At 40.2% G+C, this 23,933-nt stretch overlaps 1 protein-coding gene across 8 annotated transcripts in view; it reads right to left on the reverse strand.

Moving 5' to 3' along the window:
- The window catches only part of KDM5A (lysine demethylase 5A), a 79,991-nt gene that overhangs the window by 11,387 nt on the left and 44,671 nt on the right, over positions 1-23,933 (reverse strand). For 4 of the 8 annotated variants that reach the window (XM_060164359.1, XM_060164363.1, XM_060164360.1 and 1 more), the window contains 11 exons: positions 23,700-23,850; positions 22,264-22,378; positions 19,989-20,344; positions 16,231-16,369; positions 13,422-13,601; positions 11,712-11,873; positions 10,397-10,579; positions 9,503-10,054; positions 8,973-9,116; positions 2,356-2,515; positions 1,273-1,493 (listed from right to left, as the gene is read on the reverse strand). In XM_060164359.1, coding sequence (XP_060020342.1) covers positions 1,273-1,493; positions 2,356-2,515; positions 8,973-9,116; positions 9,503-10,054; positions 10,397-10,579; positions 11,712-11,873; positions 13,422-13,601; positions 16,231-16,369; positions 19,989-20,344; positions 22,264-22,378; positions 23,700-23,850 — 2,363 coding nt within the window. The remainder of the gene's footprint in view (positions 1-1,272; positions 1,494-2,355; positions 2,516-8,972; positions 9,117-9,502; positions 10,055-10,396; positions 10,580-11,711; positions 11,874-13,421; positions 13,602-16,230; positions 16,370-19,988; positions 20,345-22,263; positions 22,379-23,699; positions 23,851-23,933) is intronic. The other 4 variants (XM_060164365.1, XM_060164361.1, XM_060164362.1 and 1 more) reach the window with 4 other exon arrangements.

The raw sequence follows: 23,933 nt of genomic DNA on the forward strand, positions 1-23,933 counted from the left end.
AAGTTATCAAAACTGTCAGCAAAACACAAAATTTTATCCATGATCTCATGACAAAGGGTATGTAGTGACTTTCACAAGAAAACAGTTGCTGTCACGAAGCAAAAACACTTGCCTTTTTTTTTCTCAACTGTCTAATATTGTTGCTATTTATGTGCCAAGGCAGTAAACATTAAAAATTTTAATAGTAAAAGTGTGTCCAGTAACAGAAAGAACAAGGGGTAAGGTAGAAAAAGAAATACTGAAAAACATAAGCTTGATAATTACTTAAGAAATAACACTTGAGAATTTATTTTCCCACAGATGTGATACTGGAATATCTTTGACAGGAACCTCAGAATCTGCAGATTCGTAAAGAACACTGGGTTACAAGTGTCTTAAGTCTATCACATCTTGAATAAGATACTTAACTTCCCAACACATTGTGTTTCCTTATATGTGAAATAAAGATCAGATGAGATAACGGATGTGAAGAAAATGCTCTGCGACTGGAAAGTACTATCTAAGTCAGGCACCCTCAATCTGACTTCCAAACCAAAGACAAACCACAGTGCGCCAGGCGTATCCGTGTCAACTGCTGCTGACAGTGTACCTTCCGCCTCATGGAAACAGTCATGGAAAAGAATAATGAAAAGGATACTGGAGTCTAATGCCAGAGAGAGAACCCAGGTCTCTGTTTTTACTCCACGTGTGACCTCAGGCACGTTTCTACGTCTCTGACCCTTACTTTCATCACAGGCAGAATGAGCTAAATACTCGCCATGTCTATCCTTTCCCCCTCCCCCTCAGGACTATGGTGAGGATGAATGAGATCATGGATAGAACAACATGTACAAACTGTATAAATGAGAAACTGTGTGATTTATAATTGTATACAAGTGTGTAAATTGTATAAATGTATGTGGACTCCCCCTCCCACCCAATCCACTTCTATTTAACCATTCCCTTGCTTCCTGTTTTCAACCACTATATTGCCCCCTGCCTAACTTTTGGGCCTTTCACCAGTGTGAGTCTGGGCTAAGGAAGTTGTTCTCAACTTGTGAATTATAGTACCTCCCTTTCTTTTCGGCAGAAATGGCCTTTTTAAAAACTGAATATTACATAAAATCTCAATAAAGAAAACCACAAAGCAGAACTACTTTGGCATAATGAGAAAGTAGGACAATCAGAGTCCTACCCACCCAGCCACCCCTTGTGGCAATCTGTGGTACCTCCAAGGAACCTGGACGTTCTAAGTGGTTTTAAAACCACTGTAAGTAAGCTTCAGATCCATACCTCCATGATGTGCAGGAATCTGTCTTCAGAGGGTGGGTGTGTGGCCTGCAAAATCCGCCATATGTGTTGAGTCTCATCCAGAGACACCTCCAGGAGATCTCCAATCATCATAAGTTCTTCCAGCTGGGCTTTAGCTCCAGGCGATAACTCTAGCACCGGAGGCTCCAAACTACGGGGCACCAGAGGGCTCTTCCGAGGTTGTTTCCTTGTGGTGCTAGAACCTTGCCCCCAAAATATAAGACAAAATAATGAAAACTATTGAAAAAATGTAATGTTTTGAAAGTAAAGATTTAGAAGAATGGTCCCTCCTCCTCCAACATTTAATTTAGAAGTTTGGGTTCACTGCATCAGTATGAAAGTGAAAATAAAATTTTTAAAAATACAGAACAGAAAGACCTAGAATTCTAATGACCACTCTAAAAAACTGGTTTAGAGTAAAAAAAAAACAAACAGGTTCCTTATTGATTCTTTACCTTGTGACTGGAGGGGAAGGGGAATGGGAGAGAATCTCCTACCCCGCGCTCTCTCCATTTCAGAGAATACCAAACGACTAAGCATATAACTGCCCCGTATGAATGATATACGCTGCTCCGTAAAATCCTGAATTTCACTGTGAAGAGAGAAATACTCTCCCTTTTCCAGAGGTGTGACCTAAAGCAGTCGGACTCACTTTCACTAGGGACAAAGAAAGTGAACATAGCAGAGAAATTACTTACCAAGGGATGAAAAACTAACAAAGCTTTCCAAAACCAGAATGAATATTCTTAAAAAGCAGCAAGTTCCTCAACAACCGGTAACAAACAAATAGAGGATAAATAACTACCTATTGGGGATTTGATCAAAATAAAATGGGACTAGAATGGGACCAGAGGGCCTCTAAAGTCCTTCTAATTAGATTCAATAATGCTATGGAAATGTTCAGGTTATGACCTAATGACAGAAAAATGCTAACAGAGACTGGCTTTTCCAAAGTTGCATTTTTTCAGGTTCTATCGCATTTCACTGCCAGGGTTTGTACTGAAAGAGAGATTCAGTACGGTTTCAGGCTTCTCTTCTCCATGCCGCTACCAAGGGCCGTAATACCTTGAGAACAGCTCTTAGAAGCAGACGAATAAGCATGCTCAGCACAGAAGGAGGGTGCCGTCCACATGTGCGTGACCACCTCCTCGGACTTGATGGGAATCTCTTCATCACAAAATAGGCTGGGCTCCAGACTGCTGGAGGATTTCACACTGGCTGTGTCCTGTAGAAGAAACGAAGCGGGTATGGAGAATTGGAAACAACTTATCCCGTGACAAGAATCTAAATACAGGCTTTCAGGTTAAAGTTTCTAATATAACACAGTATATATATTAAAAAAAACAAATAAATAAAAGATCTTAAAATTAAATATATGGTATTTAGTAGGACAGAAAATGTCCATTGGGGAAAAAAACAGAAATCACCAGAGTTTCAAGCCAAAAGGGAAAGAGTAAAGCTCAAAAGTAATCCTCAGGGCTTCCCTGGTGGCACAGTGGTTGGGAGTCCGCCTGCTGATGCAGGGGACACAGGTTCGTGCCCCGGTCCGGGAAGATCCCACATGCCGCGGAGCGGCTGGGCCCGTGAGCCTTGGCCGCTGGGCCTGCGAGTCCGGAGCCTGTGCTCCTCAGCGGGAGAGGCCACAGCAGTGAGAGGCCCGCGTACCGCAAAAAAAAAAAAAAAAAAAAAGTAATCCTCAGAGATAATAAACCTACAAGAAAATTACGATTACGTAATCAACTTTCTACAGTCTAAAACTCATAAAAACTCCTGTAGTCACAAGTTAAGGAACTTTGACCCTTTAAGAAAAATAAAATGGACTTAGGAGGGGAATAAAGGTTTAGATGTGACAACTTAAGGACACAAATTATTTAATCCTCTCTAAAGGTTTTCAAACCTAGATGCTTACCAACTGCTCTTAATATAATAAACAGCCTGACAGTATTCGAGCTATACAACTGTGACAAGTCTAATTAGGGCTCAGACGATCCTCCCCTGTAGTTAGGGGAGAATAACCCACAAGTACAGCTTCAACGGTCACAGTGCAATCAGGGAGACAGAAATCACAAAAAGTTCAACAAGGAGAATTTAATAAAGTGAACTCGTTAAATGTACATTAAAGTCTTGAAAAGGCAAAACAGAAACACCAAAGTAACACTAAGACAACTGCAAGAAAAGAGTTGCCATACCTAAGGGTTGAGGTAACAGAGAAAAGAAGTGGGGTTATTAGAACCAAGAAGCTCAGAGAAGGGGCCTGCAGAGTTGGGACCCAGACCTCTGAGGAGGAAGTGCTGGTTCTGCTATCCCTAATAGAATACAATGTGGCTGGCTTCTGGAGTGTGAAAAAAACATCAACTAGAAACTGGAACCAGTTGCCACTGCCAGGGTAAAAAAACAAAAACAAAAATCAAACAAAAGCCCCCCCCAAAACGAAAAACAATTGTAGTTCAATGATGACAGGAATGGAGAATAAAACAGGGGAAGGATCAACTCCCTTCTCACTGCACAGGCCTTTTAATTTTCTCTAATGCCCTGTGCTGGCGGGGGGAGGGGGAGGGCAGCAGGCAAAGGGTAAATGTGTAGAGCAGGGGTTGGCAAACCACAGTCTGCTGGCTGCCTATTTTTTTGTTTGGAGCGTGAGCTAAGAATAGTTTTTACATTTTTAAAGAGTTGTTATTTAAAAAAAAAAAAGAGGAAGGAGGAGAAGGTGTAACAGAGACCAAATATGGCTTGCAAAACCCAAAATATTTACTTTACATAATATACCTAGAGAATATCACTACATATAATGTATGCTAATATATACATATATTACTTTACAGAAAAAGTTTACCAAGCCCTGGTGTAGAGTCCCAGACCTAGCATCACCAAGCAGAGTATAAATGAGTAGCTTAGGAGACGAGAGACAACAGCTCAATGACTAATGCAACACCTGATTTTCTTTGTAGGGTGCATGAGAGGAAGGTCTATTGTTATCATGAGCCTATCCTTAATTAAACAGGATACTTAAAAGGTTTCATAAGAAGATTCTGGAAGACAGTGTCACTCACTGAAAATTCAGGAACAGCACAGTTCGTGTAAGTCTTATTTCCTATTGAAGAATTTAAGTCTTAAAAGGCAACAGATAGGAGAGTACTTTAGTACTCGCCTACTGCAGTCCCCAGATGTGTCATCTCACTGACTGCAATTTTTTTTTCTAACCTTGACTCTACTCATTTCATTGTAACTCATGCAGGAAACTTTCTGTTAAGCTTCCAAACTAGGAAGGAAAGTGATCAGAAAATAATGATTGAGGATTTCCCTGGTGGTGCAGTGGTTAAGAATCCGTCTGCCAATGCAGGGGACACAGGTTTGAGCCCTGGTCCAGGAAGATCCCACATGCCACGGAGCAACTAAGCCCGTGCGCCACAAGTACTCAGCCTGCACTCTAGAGCCCGCACCACAACTACTGAAGCCCGTGTACCTAGAGCCCGTGCTCCGCAACGGAGAAGCCACCACAATGAGAAGCCCATGCATTGCAACGAAGAGTAGCCCCCGCTCGCTGCAACTAGATAAAGTCCGCGTGCAGCAACGAAGACCCAAGGCAGCCATAAATAAATAGATAGATAGATACATAGAAAATAATGATGGAAAGTAAAGATAGGTAAAGATAAATTTTAAAAAAATTACTTCCCCAGGGTGAAGTATGAAATATGAAGAAGTACTCACTGACTTTGGTAAGTTAAAGAGGCATTGTTAGCCCCAGAGCAATCACTGAAAAAAATAAAAAATAAAAAGGGGTATAGGTAAGAAGCCAATAAAGGAAATAAGATGAAACCTTAAAAAAATTGTCAATTAACCCAAAAGAAGGCAGGAAAAAGCAACAGAGGAACAAAAACAGAAAAAAATGAAAAATAAAGATGGTCAACTTAAATCCAACCATGTCAACAATTACATTAAATGTAAATGAACACCCCCAATTAAATGACAGAGATTGTAATACTGCCTAAAAACCAAGATTTAACTATATATTCTACAAACGCATATATATGCAGAATGACACACCAAAAAGAACCCTACCACATGTGCTGTCTACAAAAGACACATTTTAAATATAAAGACACAGATAGGCTGAAGGTAAAACAACTGATAACAGCAAGCTTAAACAAATTACTCTTCCTAAGAAGGAAAATTACAGTTCAGTTGCACTAATGGCAAATATGCAAGAAAGGAGGAATGGCTTCTCAGTGAGAAATGTGTTTCACACACAGATCTGTCACTCCACCTTATCTGATATTAGCAGGACTAAAGTCTCAGACAAAATCTACTCTACAGTTAGTCCCCTACATACGAATGAGTTCTGTTCCGAGAGCACCTTCCTAAGTCCAACAAAGTTAGCCTAGGTACCCAACTAACACAATCGGCTATACAGTACTGTACTGTAATAGGTTTATAACACTTTTCACACAGATACATAAAAAACAAACAAACACACACAAAAAAACATTTTTAATCTTACAGTACCTTTTTAAAATACAGTACCTTGAGAAGTACAATAGTACCAGCTTCTACACTTGCTTCTGGACATGCTGGGCTTGAAATAAAGATACTGTACTACTTTACTCTATACAGTACTATAAAGTACACAAAAGCACAACCACTTGTAGATCCCACATGCCGCGGAGCAACTAAGCCCATGCGCGGACTTAGCTGTCACACACGTGACAATGTACACCAGACACGTGAACAAACTTAAGTGACTGGATACGCAAATGCACGTTCACATCTTTCAAAGTTTGCAACTTGAAGGTTCATATATAGCGGACTTTATTTCCACCAAAGCTCAAGCCACCCAAGTGTTAACAAGCATAGAGAAGAAAAAAAAATGACAGAATCCAACTGCTTAACTTGCCTTTCTGTAAATTAAGAAATTACCGGGATAAAAAAAAGAACTTCCTGGGAGATAATACCTACTACTATTTTATACCCTCCTTTCTGGTGTGTAATTGTACACGTATGCATTTGAAAAATATAAACTGTAATATGGACAGACAGTTCCAGTAAAGGTAAACACTATGCCTTAAAAGGAAATAATCGTATGAATATCTGAAAGGTTATCCCAGACACAATCACAAGACATCTGTGACAGACTTTGTTTCATATAGATTTTCCTAACTAACGAGTTTTTTGAATTGCTTGCTCCGATTATTTTAGTGATCACAGGGTATCACATGCAAAATGAAGTCATCAAACAATGCAAAGCACACACTGTCTGTTTTAAACATTTCAATGCTACGATAACTAGGATCAATGACTGATTTTATTTTTCTTTATAATTACCTACTCTTCTTCCTCAACCGGCAGGGGCTCTTCATCCTAGCAAAGACACTAAATTTGAACTGTTTTAAGGATGATTTCATGGTCACAAGCAGGGGAGATCATATAAAGGGAAAAATCACCAAGCCAACTGCAAATAAACTGGCAAATAAGATTTTCATTACACAATCGGTGCTTGCGCTATAGGAAAATCCTCAAGAGTATAATTTTTTTAGTGCAAAGATACCGCCGTCAAGGTAAATTTGACCTTGAATTACCATGTCTTGCCACCATTCTTCCACTGTCCTAAGCTGTCAAATACACTGCTAACATTATAAAATCCATAATCTTATCTTTCTACCCTGCAAACACCCCCTCCTCAGACTGTAAGCTAAGACCCCCATATATATTTTGCAAACAGAGGACTACTCCATACAACCGAATCAACCACTGCTCTGATCCCTAGCCCTGAAATCATGTAATACCTGGGATGTTTTGCTTTCATAGGTTACCAATCTGCCTCCAAGCGAAATCCATCCTGTTTAGCAATTCTAGAGTGCTGGTTGATACCTAATGTGCTAGAAAGATAACCGAAGTACTGAGGGCCTCTAAGCCACGGCAAACAGGCAATTCTAGTACTGGCTAACTTATACGTGGCGTGGGCAGCATTCCCTTTCAGCTGCTCCTGGTCATTCTACCAACTTTATAAATAAAGATGGTCATTAACCACAAGGATAACAAGGTGCTTAGGAACCTTATCATTATACTTTTAATTAATTAATTTTATTTTCGGCTGCGTTGGGTCTTCGTTGCTGTGCACGGGCTTCCTCTAGTTGCTGCGAGCGGGGGCTACCCTTTCTTGCCGTGCGCAGGCTTCTCATTGCAGTGGCTTCTCTCTGTTGCAGAGCACAGGCCCTGGAGCGCACAGGCTTCCGTAATTGTGGCACGTGGGCTCAGTAGCTGTGGCTCACAGGCTCTAGAGCACAGGCTCAGTAGTTCCGGCACACGGGCTTAGTTGCTCTGCAGCATGTGGGATCTTCCCAGACCAGGGCTCGAACCCGTGTCCCCTGCATTGGCAGGTGGATTCTTAACCACTGCGCCACCAGGGAAGCCACTTAGAACCTTTTTTTTTTTTTTTTTTTTTTTTTTTTGCGGTACGCGGGCCTCTCACTGTTGTGGTGTCTCCTGTTGCGGAGCATGGGCTCCGGACGCGCAGGCTCAGCGGCCATGGCTCACAGGCCCAGCCGCTCCGCGGCATGTGGGATCTTCCCAGACCGGGGCACGAACCCGTGTCCCCTGCATCGGCAGGCAGACTCTCAACCACTGCGCCACCAGGGAAGCCCTAGAACCTTATTTTAAATGCTAATTCAAGTTTCAACTTTTCTCGTCTTTAATTCATGTAATTTTTAAAAATTCCCTCATTAAAACATCCCCTTGATCCATTTTTATCTTGATAAAAACATTTTCCAGTGAGTAATTTACAAGCATCTATGATAGATGGTTTAACTTTATATCCTGGGAGTTCTAATGCCGATGGTATTCATGCTCTAAGAATGAGCTTACCTAGTATGCTGAAAAGACAAAGGAAAAGACACTGAACAGACTGGGAAGAGAAGGCACCCTAGTTTTTTCATACATCAGAGTACGAACTCCCCGGTTACTGGCATAGATGCTAAACATTAGCTCAACAAAGAATAATACAAAACAGATCAAGAGATTAACTGTAAGCTGGCAGAGTGTCTGCCTAGATCATGATGTTATTACTAGACAAAAGGCAAAGGTCTTGGGCATGACACAAAACAACAATAAAAGGCCAAAAGGATCCAACACAAAACCTTGCCAAAACCTTCCCTTCATCCCAGTGTGGTGAAAACATTTGTTATGAAAACAATCATATTGGGGCAAATACTTTGTTCTAACTGTGACTGTAACTCCACAAATTCGAACCATGGGCCCAAGTATAACCCATCCCTGAATATGACATGCTGTCTAGCACCATTCAGATAGGAGATCAGAGAAAAAGACTCGAAGCAAAGCTAGAATGGGATTCTTAAACTACAGAGACTTTAACAACCCAAAGGAAAAAACAATGAAATCAGCCATGAAAGTTTTCAATAACTTAAATGTATAATTTTTCTAGTCCCTCTAAGCCTCAGGGTGAGGAAAATAAATACAGATTTTAAAAAATTCCATCCTTTAAAAAAAAATTAAGTTTCATCAATCTATATATTTTTTGGAGCACTGAAAAAATGCTATCACCATCAACTAGGATAGAGAGATGACTAGCTTTCTCTTCCACTTTCAGGCTTCAAACACCAGTGTTCAACAGCTTTTTTGAACAAACTCAGTGATCAGGTATGTGCCCACACAGCCTGCCCTGTACTTACCTTCGTGTCACAGCCATATGTCTCCCGAATGTCTTCATCAGAATCCGTCTCTTCATCATCATAGTCCACCGTTTGCCGAGGGGAAGAAGATACACTGCTCACCACCCGGTTAAAAGCAGACTGCTGGAAACTAGGCAAGTGTCCCTAAACAACAAGCAATCCCAAGATGAGCAGAGAGACACACTACAAAAACATGAGTAATTCATGTATGCTTAAGACCACCAAAACCTAACAAACCTGCAAACTGGCTAACAGAATTCAACAGTTAGTACAGATCAAATTATCTGATTATGACGCTAAGGTCCACCTGAATGATATTTCCAGGTAATACTTCACTGAAACGACCTTACGTATATACCCAAAGAAAATCCTATGGGCGTACGTGCAAAGAGGAAATTATGCATAATATAGTTGCTAGCAACTTACTGTTATTTTCCTAATCTACTGGTAAGATAGATTTGATTTACTACTTACACACTGACAAATATTATCCCCATGAAACAGGAAAAAAAAGAAAATTCTAAACTTGCCTGTAAGTCTGGATTGGCAGCGGCTTTCTGGAGCTCTGCGCTGATGATCTTTTCAGTTTTCTCCCGAGCTGCCTGCTCCACCATCCGCTGGCTCAACACAGAGAGCTTGGCCAGGGCAGAGGACAGCTCATCTGTGGCCAGGGCTTGCCGGGCCCTGTCCTGCCAACTCATTGCACGTTCTGTCAAACACTGAAGGGCCTCTCCTTCAGGCAGCCGTACAGGCAACTTCTGAAGGGATACCAGGAGGGACAGAATGGTCTCTAGCCTAGGTCTTCGAGACCGCATACAGAGAGGGCAAAGGAACTTTACTTCTTTAGCCTGCCAGCTAGACCCTTTCTTCTGGGAACTTGACTTAGGAAGAGGAACACAGCTGTTATGAAACCAGTCTTTGCAGAGCTCACACTGGAGCATAAACCCACTCGCTGTCTTGCGGCAAATGCAAAATTTTACTTCTTCTATGCGGTCTACCATTGACATCTTGGCGAGGTTGGCTGCTCTGAGGGAATGCATGGCTTCAATCTCTTTTTGCTCCCGTTCTTTGAAAACTGCCACCTGTGTACAAAAAACATTTAAGTGAAGGGAGTCACTGCAAAATACCCCAAAAGTACCAAATCTTCAAGGCTAAGGGATCACCTCCATGTTGTAGCCTCACGGTGACAGAGCACTGTCTTTTTTTTTGGCCACACCGCACAGCATGTGGGATCTTAGTTCCCTGACCAGGGATCGAACCCACCCCCCTGCACTGGATACACAGAGTCTTAACCACTGGACTGCCAGGGAAGTCCAAAGCATTGTCCTTTAAAAAAAAAAAAAATCAGTAATTTCTTAAAATTTGGGGCAGCATGACAGTTTCTGTGCAAACATTCCTCATCTGCAAAATTCACAAGTACTCACAATTCGCATCAGTAGAGTACTTTTTAATTCTTCTATAGGGTGCAGTAGAAAGATGGTATGCCTTGAAATCAAGCAGCCTTGGTATGAGGCCTGGCTCTTGCACTTAACAGACTCCTGATCCGGGTTACAAGTTTTCTGAATCTCAGTCTTCCGAAAAATGAGAACACTACTAACCTCTTTTTGCTGTTTTAAGGATTAAATAAGATAACGTATGGAAGTGCCTAACTTGGTGCCTGGCACAAGATAAACATTCAATCAATACTGACTCCTCACCCCCTTGTAATTCATTCTCTGGGGGAAAGTTTGATACAAACCAATTTTTATTTCTTTCTAGGACTTTCCAACTTATGTAGAAGAAGAATACCAAAGCCCGATGACTAATTATAACAAGGTTTTATGTAACTCATTTCAAAGAAGTATATAAAAACAAAATTTAATTATTATGAATATTGTCAGGGCATTTTCTTTTTAAACTCCGGTAGCTTTGAAGCAGTTTTGAAATAACTTCCAGTGCTATTTTTCTGGCGAGACTAACTTATTGGGCAGGCTCTCTAACAAGAAATTATTTCCACCAGCCTCAAAACAGGATCATTTAGGCAGAAAGAGCCATATGAACTCACTTAGTATATGCGATTCACTACTACTACATATTGCCCAAACTCATTTTATTTTCTACTTCTTCAGTCTCCTTGTAATTGTAACATATTCCTCCTACTCTCCAATAAAACCCATCATTTTAATTAGTTACAAACATCTTATTGCACACTCACTATACTACTGAATGCTGCTAAAAGAGGTAGACACTGCAAATTGCAGCTGCTGTCAGTCAGCTGGTAGAAGTCCTTTGAAAAGCACAACAGCACTAAGCACCAAATGCTCTGAAATTCTAGCCCAGTAAATCCCATTCCTAAGAGTCAAGTGCAGGAAAATGATGTGAAGAAAGGACAAGGCTATACAAAGCAGTTCACTTTGCTATTATCCATAACAGCGAACTCCTAGTAACAACAAAAATGGTCAATATCAGAAAAGTGTTCAGCAAGTTATGGATAATTTGATGGAATATTAGATGACTATTAAAATAACAATAAAGAAGAGAGATGGAAAAGACAATGTTAGGGAGAGAGAAGAGTAAACTTTTTATATTCTTTGATTCCAAATATTAAAAAAGATGTGAAATATGTATAACCATAAAGCCAAAGATAAAGTACACAAAAACAAAAATAGTTAAGAACATAAAAAACAGTGATTCTGCTAATACCTTCACAGAATTCTGTATTCACCAAGCAAATTCAAGATGCACTACATAATTTCTTACCACTGTGGCTGTATCTCTGGTTTCCTCCAATCCCTCCTCCAGATCACTCAGAGGTTCAAGGTCCAGATCCTTTTCTTTTTCTTTTTCTATTAGTTCTTTTACTTTTTTCCTTCTATTTTTTCCACTCCCATAAATACCAATGTCAGTTCGGGGACTAAGCACCTACAAAAATAAAACCAAATATGGAGCTCTGGTTTAAAAAAAAAAATCTCAAAACTGAAAATAAAATGAACCATTTGCTGACCACTCACACGTCTTAGACACGTTCTTATCAACTTCATATGCATTATCTAATTCAAAACTGCCAACAAGCCTCTGATGTAGGTGGTATTATCGGCACTGTACAAACGAGGGAAACCAGAAAGGCAACAACTTGCCCACAGACACAGGGTTAGCACGAGGAAGCCAGTCCTCAAACATGAAAATATCTTACTCCAAAGTCTATGCTCTTAACTACTATGATCAACTGTTCAATAGGAAAAGGGTAATGAGTATTGAAATTCGTGCTTCTCACTATTCACAATAGCCAAGACATGGAAGCAACCTAAGTGTCCATCAACAGGAATGGGTGAAGAAGATGTGGTACATATATACAATGGAATATTACTCAGCCATAAAAAAGAATGAAATAATGCCATTTGCTGCAACACAGATGGACCTAGAGATTATCATACTAAGTGAAGAAAAACAGAGAAAGACAAATATTATGATATCACTTCTATGTGGAATCTAAAAAAAATGATACAAATGATCTTATTTACAAGACAGACACAGAGTCACAAACATAGAAAACAAACCTATGGTTACCAAAGGGAAAAGATGGGGGGAGGGATAAATTAGGAGCTTGGGATTAACAGATACATACTACCTATATATAAAATAGATAAACAACAAGGTCCTACTGTATAGCACAGGGAACTATATTCAGCATCTTGTAATAACCTATAATGGAAAAGAATCTGAAAAAGAATATATACTTGTGGGACTTCCTTGGTGGCACACTGGTTAAGAATCTGCCTGCCAATGCAGGGGACACAGGTTTGATTCCTGGTCCGGGAAGATCCCACATGCTGCAGAGCAACTAAGCTCATGCACCACAACTACTGAGCCTGCGCTCTAGAGCCCACGAGCCACAACTACTGAGCCTGTGAGCCACAACTACTGAAGCCTGCGTGCCTAGAGCCTGTGCTCCGCAACAAGAGAAGCCACCACAATGAGAAGCCAGTGCACCACAGTGAAGAGTAGCCCCCGCTCGCCACAACTAGAGAAAAGCCCACGCACAGCAAGGAAGACCCAATGCAGCCATCAATCAATCAATCAATCAATCAATTTAGAATACATATGTATAACTGAATCACTCTGCTATATGCCAGAAACTAACACAACACTGTTAACCAACTATACTTCAATTAAAAAAGATTTTTTTAAAATTTGTGCCTCTGAGAAATAAGATCTTTCAGTGACAGAGTCCATTATAACAGCAGAGATAAGATCAGGCTGACTTCTTTTTCTAGACATAGTATTAGATGAACTGGAAACAAGTCTGCCCAAGGCTCCAGATTACTGGTCAACATCTGATATTACCCAAAACGGAATCACCTGTGTAACCATGACCGGATAAACTGAAAACAACCCTCACCTCGGGTATTACATCAGCAACTTCTGATGAGGGTGCTGAAGTGCACACACATAAAGTAAACCGCCCCTCACCTGGAGCAACGTGTGGCTGGAATTCTTCTTAAGAAAGGTCCTCCCAGTCCGTTCTCTCCAGGCCCGTGCTGCCGCCACTTGTGACTCCACCTGGGGCAACGCATCAAGACGCACAGGGAGAGGGCGGCCTTTGGCAGATAAGCTTTCCAGCTGCTCCAAGTAAGCATAATTGCTGCCACTCTGGAGAACAAAGGGCATCCTTACACAATTTGCAATCTCTTAGAAAGTCTGGCAATATATTGTTGGTAGACCTCACAAAGACTTTAGCGTTAACTTTTTCATTAAATATTATTCTTTGAACCTAACTGTATCAATATCTCTTGAATTAACAGAGCCTTCCAATGTCCTTTAAAAAAAGTTTGCGTAAATTCACACTGTCAAAGATTTTTGTTTTATTAATAACAAGGGACCCAGTGAGATGTAAAAACTAGTTCAAAGGACAATCTAAAAACAAACGTATATAAATGCAATTAGGAATGAGGAAAGGAATTTGCTAGTAGATGGAAACAGGTATTTAATATCATACCCATCAATGGAATCATCTTTTCTACAGTGTGGAAAATCATTTGTTCCTTACAAATTTAATTACTTTTCTACAGACTAATTCATTCACATTACTATCATTTTTAAACAACTGAGAGAGTTGTAAAATAGCTTGGTCAAAGAAAGTCTAAGGCATACACTCCTAGAATCAAATCATCCTGGATGGTTTGCTAAATGACATCCACCGTTCTACAGAAAGGACATAAGTAATCTCTTCTGCCTGTTTCAAAGTCTTTCACAATTTTTCCAACTACTACAGAGCAGTATTTTAGTTCTGGTAACCACCTCCACTTTATGTCCTACAAACACAAACAAGAATGGATATTTTCCTTCTAAGTCACAATGTTTCAATATTTCCACATAATGAAGTAACTATTGTTTTTCGAATTTATATGGCTTTAAATTTACTAAATAACTGAATCATTACAGGAAGTGAGAGTTAACGAGTAATCCATTCCAGGGACTCGGCAAGAATATCAGAAGTAGTAGGTTGGCAGCCTGTAGACAATAATTCAGCGCGACACCTCAGAGTGCATCAATCCCCCAGCAGACAGAACACATAACCTTTCCTATAAGAAACTGTGTATATCCCCGTAACATTCATCACTACTCAGAAGCTATGAAGGAAAGGCATAGTGTTTCGTGCTAAACTGACATTCCAATAGTTACTTCCCACGTATTACCTGACATATTTGCCTATATATCCATTTTAGAAGTTACAATGAAACAGAAAGACAAGAAACTTCAGTCCAATTTTTAAAAAGAATGAGAAGGTTCTAGCCGTAAGAGATATTATAATGGTATCATTAAATCACTATGGTACTAGGATAAGAATAGACAAAGAAGAGAATAATTGAAAGAGAAAAGAAAGCTCAGATACAGACAGGCTCAAGAAATATATTTACTGCTACTCCCTTTCGTGCCCAACTACAGCCATCTGACTATAGAATACCTTCTGGCTAAGCCCAGACATAGACAGCCTCTCCCAGGCGACATACCCTAAAGGGCAGCAGAAGCTGTCCACTCTCTTAGAGCTGACAAGCCAGTCCTCCCACTGAAGGGAAGCGTTTGGTGAGGAACAGTCCTCTATAATCACACAGGAAAACCATGACAGCTACCTCTACCTGCAGGCTCGGTCCTTCAATCAGAAGCAGCCAACTAAGGATTCTCAGTCATCTGCGAACAACCAACTGCCTGAAATAGGTCGAAGATGAAACAAACAGAGGAGCTGTCCTGATGAAAATAGATAATTTTAGAAAACAGAACAGAAAGAGTAGCAGTTAAGCAGGTCTCAGAAAAAGTCGACTGAAAAGAAAGTAACAGAGAAGTCATTAGAACTTGACACTTAGAATACTCTTTCTAAGGGCACCAGCTTAGGGGGAGAGGTGGCTTCCTTTTTCTTTCAGTGTAGTTCTACGATAAACAGTATTTACATACTCAATACGGTAAATGCTGCTTAACGGTTTTGTAATTCAGAAGAAAAATTATGTATTCAAGCACACTTTCATCTCTATCTAACGCTTAGCTCATTGTCTTGAACTACAGATGTATGATATATGTCTCGCCAACTAGAATACGCAATGTTGAGGTCCAGGGTTCTATCTTTACACCCTTCCCTTACGTTTCTGCTCCCAAACAACCAGAATAGTACCAAGAGTATTGTGGGGTTCAGTAAATGTTGATTTCAGTTTCTTTTTCTGCCACTTATTTTAAAAGTAGTTGGGGGACAGCAGGGCGGAGTGGGGGGAATAAATCAGGAGTTTGGAATTAACATATACACACTACTATATATAAAATAAGTAAACAACAAGGACCTACTCTATAGCACAGGCAACTATACTCAATATCTTGTACTAACCTATAATGGAAAAGAATCTGAGAAAGAATACAAATATATGTATAACTGAATCACTTTGCTGTACACTTGAAACTAGCACAATGCTGTAAATTAACTATACTACAATTAAAGGAAAAAGTAATTGGTGTACATGGCAAAAAAGTCAAAGAACACAGCAGGAAATACACTCCTACTGCTAAGCACTAACTAAATGGCTAATTCTGTCATCTTTCATAGCAGGGAGTCAACAGAAACAAGTAAAGTTTAAACAGGTAATATATATCTTGAAATAAAAATCACATGGAAAAACAAGTGAATTTTAAGTACATAATTATTTTAGTCCAGTTATTCTAAAGAATTAAAGGCTTAAAGGATTCATCTATGAGACAGCATTACCTGAATGGTAGGACAATTCAAAAGGCTCTTTACCTGAATAGCTTCCACTTTAGTTGTCCATTCTCGAGCCTTTTGTAAGGCTTCTTTCAGGGACAACACATTGGGTAGAAAGGCTGGAATATTCTTAGCTTCATTCACGATGCTTTCTAAACTTGCCACACTGTGCCGTGGTCTTAAAAAACACAAAAATAGGGTGGATACATGAGGAAAAGTCAAAATACTACTACCAACACTTAAATAACATTTTAGAATGTGTAATGAACTTTCATACACATGACTTCACTTAATTCTTACCATAATCCTATAAGGGAGGCAAAACAGGTATTACCTCTATTTCTGTTTTACAGACAAGAAAAGTTTAAGTCAAAGTAGATCAATTATTTTCCCCCAAGTCATTTAAAGTAGTAAATGGCACACATGAAACACTGACTCAGAATGAATCTCAGATCCCATGCTCTTTTTTTCACTACACTAAATTACGTCTACTTTAGTTCTTCACAATATCTGAAATTGTCAGAGATGCATATTAAACAGCTATGTAGAAAGCAGTAGTCTAGAAATCCATTAACGTTGACCAAGTATATTTAATTCAACTACTTTCATTAACATCCTGTTACACAAAGATGAATAAAACATAGACCTTATCCTCAACTCATCAAAATACAAGGTAAGAATGATACTTGTACTGGGAACTAAGAACAAATTACTATAGGTTCACTACCACCGGAAGCAGTAATTAATTCTGCCTGGGGGAGTTGAGAAGGGTTTTGAATTAGGCCTTAAAGAAGAAGTACAATTTGGTCAAGTGAAGGGTTAAAGTACAATTTGGTCAAGTGAAGGGTTAAAGGTTAAAGGAATATAATGAACAAAGACATAGAGAAAAATTTAAAAATAAGTTAAAAATAAGTTTAAGATGGGGAATGGTGAGAATGGGAGGTGGGGCAGGAGTAAAAGCAAGAAGCAGGGGAACGTGGCAGGAAAGAAAGACGCAGACTGAGAGGCCTCGAGACCTCTACTGAGGAAGCTACTGAGCGTGGAAACAGTTTGACCATCCATGAATCCTGCTATGTGCTGGGCATTGTGCTAGGTCCTAGAGATGATGAATGCACAAGACTGACAGAGTCCTTGCCTCAGAAACGCTTTCATCTGGGGGGAGGTGATTATTAATAAAAAGTTACAATACGCTGTAAGTGTTAAGTGCAATCCTAAAGGAAAGTAAAGATGCTATCAGAATATACAGTATGGGAACTTAACTGACTTGGCAGTGAAGGAAGAATTCCCAGAAGTGACCTCTAAGCTCGCTTACCCTTTCTGAATAGGAACTAGTCAGGAAACCTGGGACCAGACACTGGGTAGGGGTGGTGGAGGTGCGCCACAGGGGGTGGGCAGAGGGCAAGAGTGTTCCACAGGGGAATAAAATAAACATGTGCAAAGGTTCAGAGACAAGACAGAACATGGCAGGTCTGAAGAACCAGGGGGAGGAATCACTATGTTTAGAACACAGAATGCAAGAGGGAGGATGGCAAGGGGTGAGGGTAGATATTTAAGCAAAGGGCTAGATTACAGATGGCCTTATAAGTCAGGTTAAGGAAATGTGAACTTCATCCCAAGGGGAATGGGAAACAGTGAAGGGCTTTAAGCAAGGGAGTCAAACAGTCACAGCTGTATTTTAGGAAAATACTAGTTTCAGTGCGGACAATGGCTTACTGAGGGGTGAGGTCATAGACAGAACCTGGTGCTGTGATCCAAGTCATCCATAACAACAGTCCAGAGAAAAAGAATGAAAGTGAAAAACACTGAGGAAATATCATCAGCATGACTTGGTAGCTAACTGAGTCTGACGGCAAAGAAACAGAAGGGTGGGGTCAAAGTTAATTTCCAAAGTTCTGGCTTGTTCAAATGAGTGAAAGAGGGTATAAGTCAAAGAAAACAGGAACAAAGGGAAAGAGCATGGGAAGGAGTTAACAAGGGTAATTTTGAATATGGGGAATTTGAGGTACCGATGGGACATCCTATGGAATTATCTAACAGGCAGATGGTATCTATAAAAAAAAAAAAATCTATGTTACAGATGAGAATTTGACATTAATCAGTATAAAGGTGGTAAATGGAGACAAGAAATTAAGATGAAATTTCCAAGGAGGTGTAAAGAGTGAGAAGTGGTCTAGGCCAGAATCTTGAGGAAAGCCATTCTGAAAGAGGCACAGAGAGATGGTCAAAGACAAAGGAGGAAGATAGCCAGAAAGCAATGGTGACAGTGAACCAATGCTAAGAGATGAAGAATACGAAGTATGCGTTTCAGAAAGACAACTCAACAGGAGCTAGAAAAGGGAGGATTCACCTTCCCACTATCCCCACCAACCCCATCAGTCCTCTCTTTACCAACTTTATTCCCTTCACGACACTATCTGAAATTCACACACTCATTCACTTATTCACCTGTCTCTCCCCACTATGTCGGCTCTATTTTAGAGCAGGGACCTTGTGTCTTTTCCCTATGGCCTCCACTTAGAAACAGCACCTGGCGTGTAGTAGGTACTCCGTAAATACTCACTGAATTGCAAAGATCGAGGGAAAATGTAACAGTTATGTAACTAGGTCAGTGACAGTGGAGTTGAAGAAGAGAGATTCAAAAGGCATTCTGGAGGCAAAAATCACTAAAACTGGTTAAATGTAGGAAAATGGGAAAAAGAAAATTTTCAAGTATTACTAGCAATAAAATTTCACTCAGCAGACTACTGTCAGTTGTATCCGGTGTACCAAATCATGGTCTGCACTCCAAAGTTATTTAACTTTTCCCATTTAATAGGCTCACACCTCCTAGAACCACCATGAATCTGAAGACATACAGTGATGTGAATGCTTCAGATAGGAAAAGCTATAAACTTTATTATATATTCTCAGTGGCATCTGGCATCCAGCACGTGTGGAGCCTTCTCCTGGCTGAACAGAACCGTGTTGATCAAATCATCTGAGGGAAAGCCTATCAAATGCATGCAAATTACGTGACTGGCGAAGCAGTTAAGTACATGGAGACGCTGGAGTGAAGCGGAAAAGGCTTACGCTTGTGCTGTTATTTGACAGCTACGTGATCTCTGTAAGCGTCCCGGCTTCCTCATCCTCACAAAGGAAATTACACACACACTAATCTTAAGTGCTGAAAAAGCACTTTCATAAAGAGCATTACCGTCAAACTGATGGGCGCTGTACTTCAATCCCACCAGTCCAATGGGTGCCAATGCTAACCCCTCACGCTCTCCTGCCTGATTGCCGTATCTCCCTCTACTCTCCTGCATGAATCCCCTCCTCATGTGAAGACCACTTCACTTTTGTCACCTAAGCACATCCTACACATTCCTTAAGCTTAGCTAAGGATATTTCTCTTACCTCCCCTTCCACTTCAATCCCACTCATTCTTCAAGGCTCTATGTAAGTTCTTACCTTTCTCTCAAGCCTCTCTTCTGACCACCTAGGCTAGTAATGACCTCTCCTCCTCTGAATCCCTCTAGGATTTTTCTGGACCTCTCAGTTAACAACATACTGCAACACAGCTTTATATTTCTTAGCTCCTAACTAGAGTATCAGTAATGGAAGGGCTCTTATTAAAACAAGTACTCTGCACACAGTGTGCACACAATACTTGAAACTGTCTGTATGCAGCCCAATCTGGTAACTTAGTGACCAGTCAGGGAAGGCACAAAACATTTAATTAAGACCCTCATGTTCCTCCTCCCTTTCCACTCTCTAATCTAGTTATTAAAGACGTAACAGTCCCCAACGTATGTGTTCACCTTGCCTGCAGGCAGACCTTGGCCTTTTCCTCCCATCGCTCAGAGACCGTGAGGAGCTCCTGAAGCTCAGCCATCGCTTTCTCCACCGCATGGTGGGGCGCCAACCCCACCCCAGAGTCTATCAATTTCTTCATGACATCCAAAGTGACCTGTTGTGGATCTGACAGGGTCAGTCGTACTTCGTCCAACCATCGAGCCTGCTGTAGCTCTTGCTTTAGTCGGGCTAATTCAGGTAGCTCCACGTAGAGACCAGAGCCCATATCTATCAACATCTGCAGTTTGGAAGAATCTGGGGTTTCATCCATCATGGCCTCCTGAGCACGTTCATGAAACTCTTCCACATCATCCAGTAGATTCTGAAAAGATCAAAAGAAAAAAAAAACAAACTTAAAAGACACAAAATGAGTATGGAATACATACAGTTCAGGCAAACTACCAAATTCTAGACTATCTAATAATCTCAGCATCATAGCACCAAACAGATATGATAAAGGCAAAAATACGTTTCTCTGTAATTACATACTCCTACTTTTAAATATGATTAATTCACTCAAAAAATATTTAATGACTGCTGACTTAGTTACAGGCACTATTCTAGGCATACAGCATTAAACAAAAATACAAAGCCTTTGTCTTCAAGGAACACATATTTTAATGTAAGTGGCCAGACAGTGAAGACATGAATAAAATGTTTCGGTTAGTTTTAAGTGCTATGAAAATCAAATGGGGCAATACAATACGATATAATACAAAAGTGATCAGAGGGAATGGGGGGGAGGGGCATATTACTTTGCAATGATGGTCACAAAAGACAGATGAGCCAAAACTAAAATGAGGAGGTAGAGGAGGAAACCGCATGGAGACCTGGAAGAGAGTAGTTCAGGCAGGGCAAATAATCACTGCAAAAGCTTTTAAAGAGGAATGAGCTTGTGTCTTGCTCCTAAGTGGCTGATGGGGAGCAAAGTGGAAGCAGGAGAAAGTAGTTAAGGAATAAGCAGAGGTCAGATTACATAGTGCCTCGTAGATTAATTGCAATGAGTTTGCATTTCATTTGAATGGCTTTGGGGAACCACTGGGAGGATTTTAACCACATGGTAGTGGTATGATTTTATTCCTATTTTATTACATAATCACTCTGGCTACTGTTTATTTTTTTTTTATTAAAAAATAAACTTTCGGGGACAAGAACAGAAGAACAGAGACCAGTTAAGAAGTTGTTGCAGTAACCTAAGTGGCAGATTCCAGTGGTTCAGAGCCTAACTGAAGCAGTGGAGGTGATGACTAGTTCACTCTGGGAGACGTTTTAGAAATAATACAATAGGAACACCTGTTTAGAGATGGAATGTGGTGCATAAGGGAAACAAAGGAATCAAGAATTTTGATTCATTAGAAGGCTTTTAAGATGTCTTTTAGTCTGCCAAAGGCAAATGCAGAGTATGCAACTGGATGTACGAGTCTGCAGAAAAGAAGAAAGGCAGAGCTGGGAATCAGCCGGACATAGGTGATAGTTAACGTCACCAAAGAAGATATTAAAGAAAGGGCCAAGACTCCCGATATACTCCAAACTTAGAAGCCAAGCCCAGGAGAAATCAAAAAGCTTCCCTAAAGAGAAGGAACTGGGAATTGTGAGTCTAAGAAAACCAGAGAGTACGGTGTCAGATGCTTAGAAAAGAAAGTCTCTCAGGAAGGAAAGCATGGTCAACCAGCAAAACGCTCTTATGACACGGGCTTAAGACAACACAACTGATACTGGATTTCATGGTTGATAATCTTGGTAAAAAACATTTTAGATACACAGCCATCGCCAAATCACAAAAACACACCACAAACTATCAGAAGATTACTAACTATGCAGATTCATGTATTTGGTACTTTTGAGATTTTACATATTCATTAAACCATGAGGACCCTGGTAATTTCAGAGTTCTGCATTTTTAAAAGTTCATGAACTAGTAATCACTGATACATTCAGATTCCTTTAACTAATTTTTTACATTTCAATTACATCTAAATTAAACGGAGGGTCTGGCTTAAAATTAATATAGAAAAAAATATTCTAAACTAGGCTTAGTTCCAGAATTCTAAAGGGGGAATCAAAGACTAAGAATGAAGCCAAGAGTTCTTATTGCCTACTAAAAATCCTTAAATAGCAGCACTTATTTGAGAAAAGAAACAAACAGAACAAAAAAACAAATCTCGACACACTATTCTCTTTACCCAAAACAGGAGCCCATACTACAAAGGATATTACCCAGAAAAGAATGTGATACTCCACCTTTACTTGTCGAGCTTGGCTGATGACACATGGAAGACTAAAAAGCTGTTGGACAAAGGCCTTCAACTCTTCCACTGTCAGTTTGGTCCGAGTCCTCCCACTATCTGGGCTCTGCCTGATGTGAAATAATATTGAGACGTAAGTAAGAAAAATTCACAGTCATTCCCATATCAAAGGGGTTTCTAGTCTCTTTAGAATTCTAACCCAAGAAATCCCAGAACACTAGTGTTTGAGGGATTTCACTGCAATGGTGATCACTTCCAAATTAAGTGTTTAGCTCTTCGGGTAATGACTCAAAGATTCAACTCTCCAAGTTACAGTTCCTCCAATCTCACAAGTATTAAACATTTCAAACATTTAATAAATTCCTCACAGTAAAATATTAAGTTCACTGATAAAACTAAATCTTCTACCTCAAGAAACTTAAGATATAGAACAAAGACCTTTAAAACCTGGCTTAGGAGACTATAAACCCTCAGAAACTGATTCAAAACTATGTCAGTATGTGCATTTTTCTAAGAAAAGGGTCTTTAAGCTTTCGCCAGATCCTCCAAGGGGGTCAGTGACCCAATGACAGGTGAAGAGTCACTGATCGATGTTGCTAAGAAAAGTTCTCTGATAAAACAGAATATAAAAAAACATATAAAGTAATTAGAGACCCAATGTGAACTGCTATAGAAAAAGGCATTCAGATACAAGAAACGTGTTGGAATTACTAAGAAACAATACCACAGGGAATTAAACACACGTGAATTACATGAAATTAAGGGCACATACTTCCAGCTCTGTAACAGCCTCCCCGGCACCCAGGTTACTCTTTGCTGCCACCTGCCTTCAGCCTGCAGTATCGTTTATTTACAAATGCTTAGTGCACACCTACGCAGTGCCAGGCATTCTTCAAAGCACAGCAGTAAGAAAAAGGATGAAAATCCCCAACATTCTATTCTAGCATACCTTCTAGTGGGGCTGGGAAAGGAAGAAGGAGATAAGATAATAGATAAGTAAATTCGTCTATCAGGAGGTGACAGGGACAGAAGAAAAACAAAGCAGGAAAGAAGAATAAAAGGCTGCAATTTTACAGGGGTTATCAGAGAAGGCCTCTCCAAGAATGCAACGTCTGTAAAAGACATGAAAGAAGTGAGGGAATAAGCCACCTGGGTATCAGGGGAAGAGAACTCCAAGCAGAGCCAAGAGCAAGCATGAAGGCCCTAAACAGGAAGACACTGGTGTGTATGAAGAACAGAGGGAGAGGGTTCAGGGTGGAGCAAGAAAGAAGGGAGACCAGGAGACATGGTTAGGGCATTACTGGGGGAGGGAAAACACGGCCTCAAAAGACAGGGCAGGGCCTCACAGGCCAGTTAAGACTTTGCCTTTATTCTGGTCAAAACAAAACAAAACAGAAAACCACTGGAGAACTCAGCTCTTCTTAGTCTTACCTGTGCTTCTGCTTTTTGCTCAGAAGCAGCTGAGCCACAGAAGCACAGGTCTCAGCTTCTTTTACAGCATCCCTGAGTTTTCGAAAGAGATCATTTTCTGGATATTTCCTATCCTCAGCATCTTCCAGCATTACTCGTAATTCAATCAAATCTGTAAAAATAAATTAAAAGCCATATACTATGACCACAGAAAATAAAAAACCATTCACCAAGCAATTAGCAGAAACACACCAC

This window comes from Lagenorhynchus albirostris, chromosome 11 (genome assembly GCF_949774975.1).
Source record: "Lagenorhynchus albirostris chromosome 11, mLagAlb1.1, whole genome shotgun sequence".
Taxonomy (NCBI): Eukaryota; Metazoa; Chordata; class Mammalia; order Artiodactyla; family Delphinidae; genus Lagenorhynchus; species Lagenorhynchus albirostris.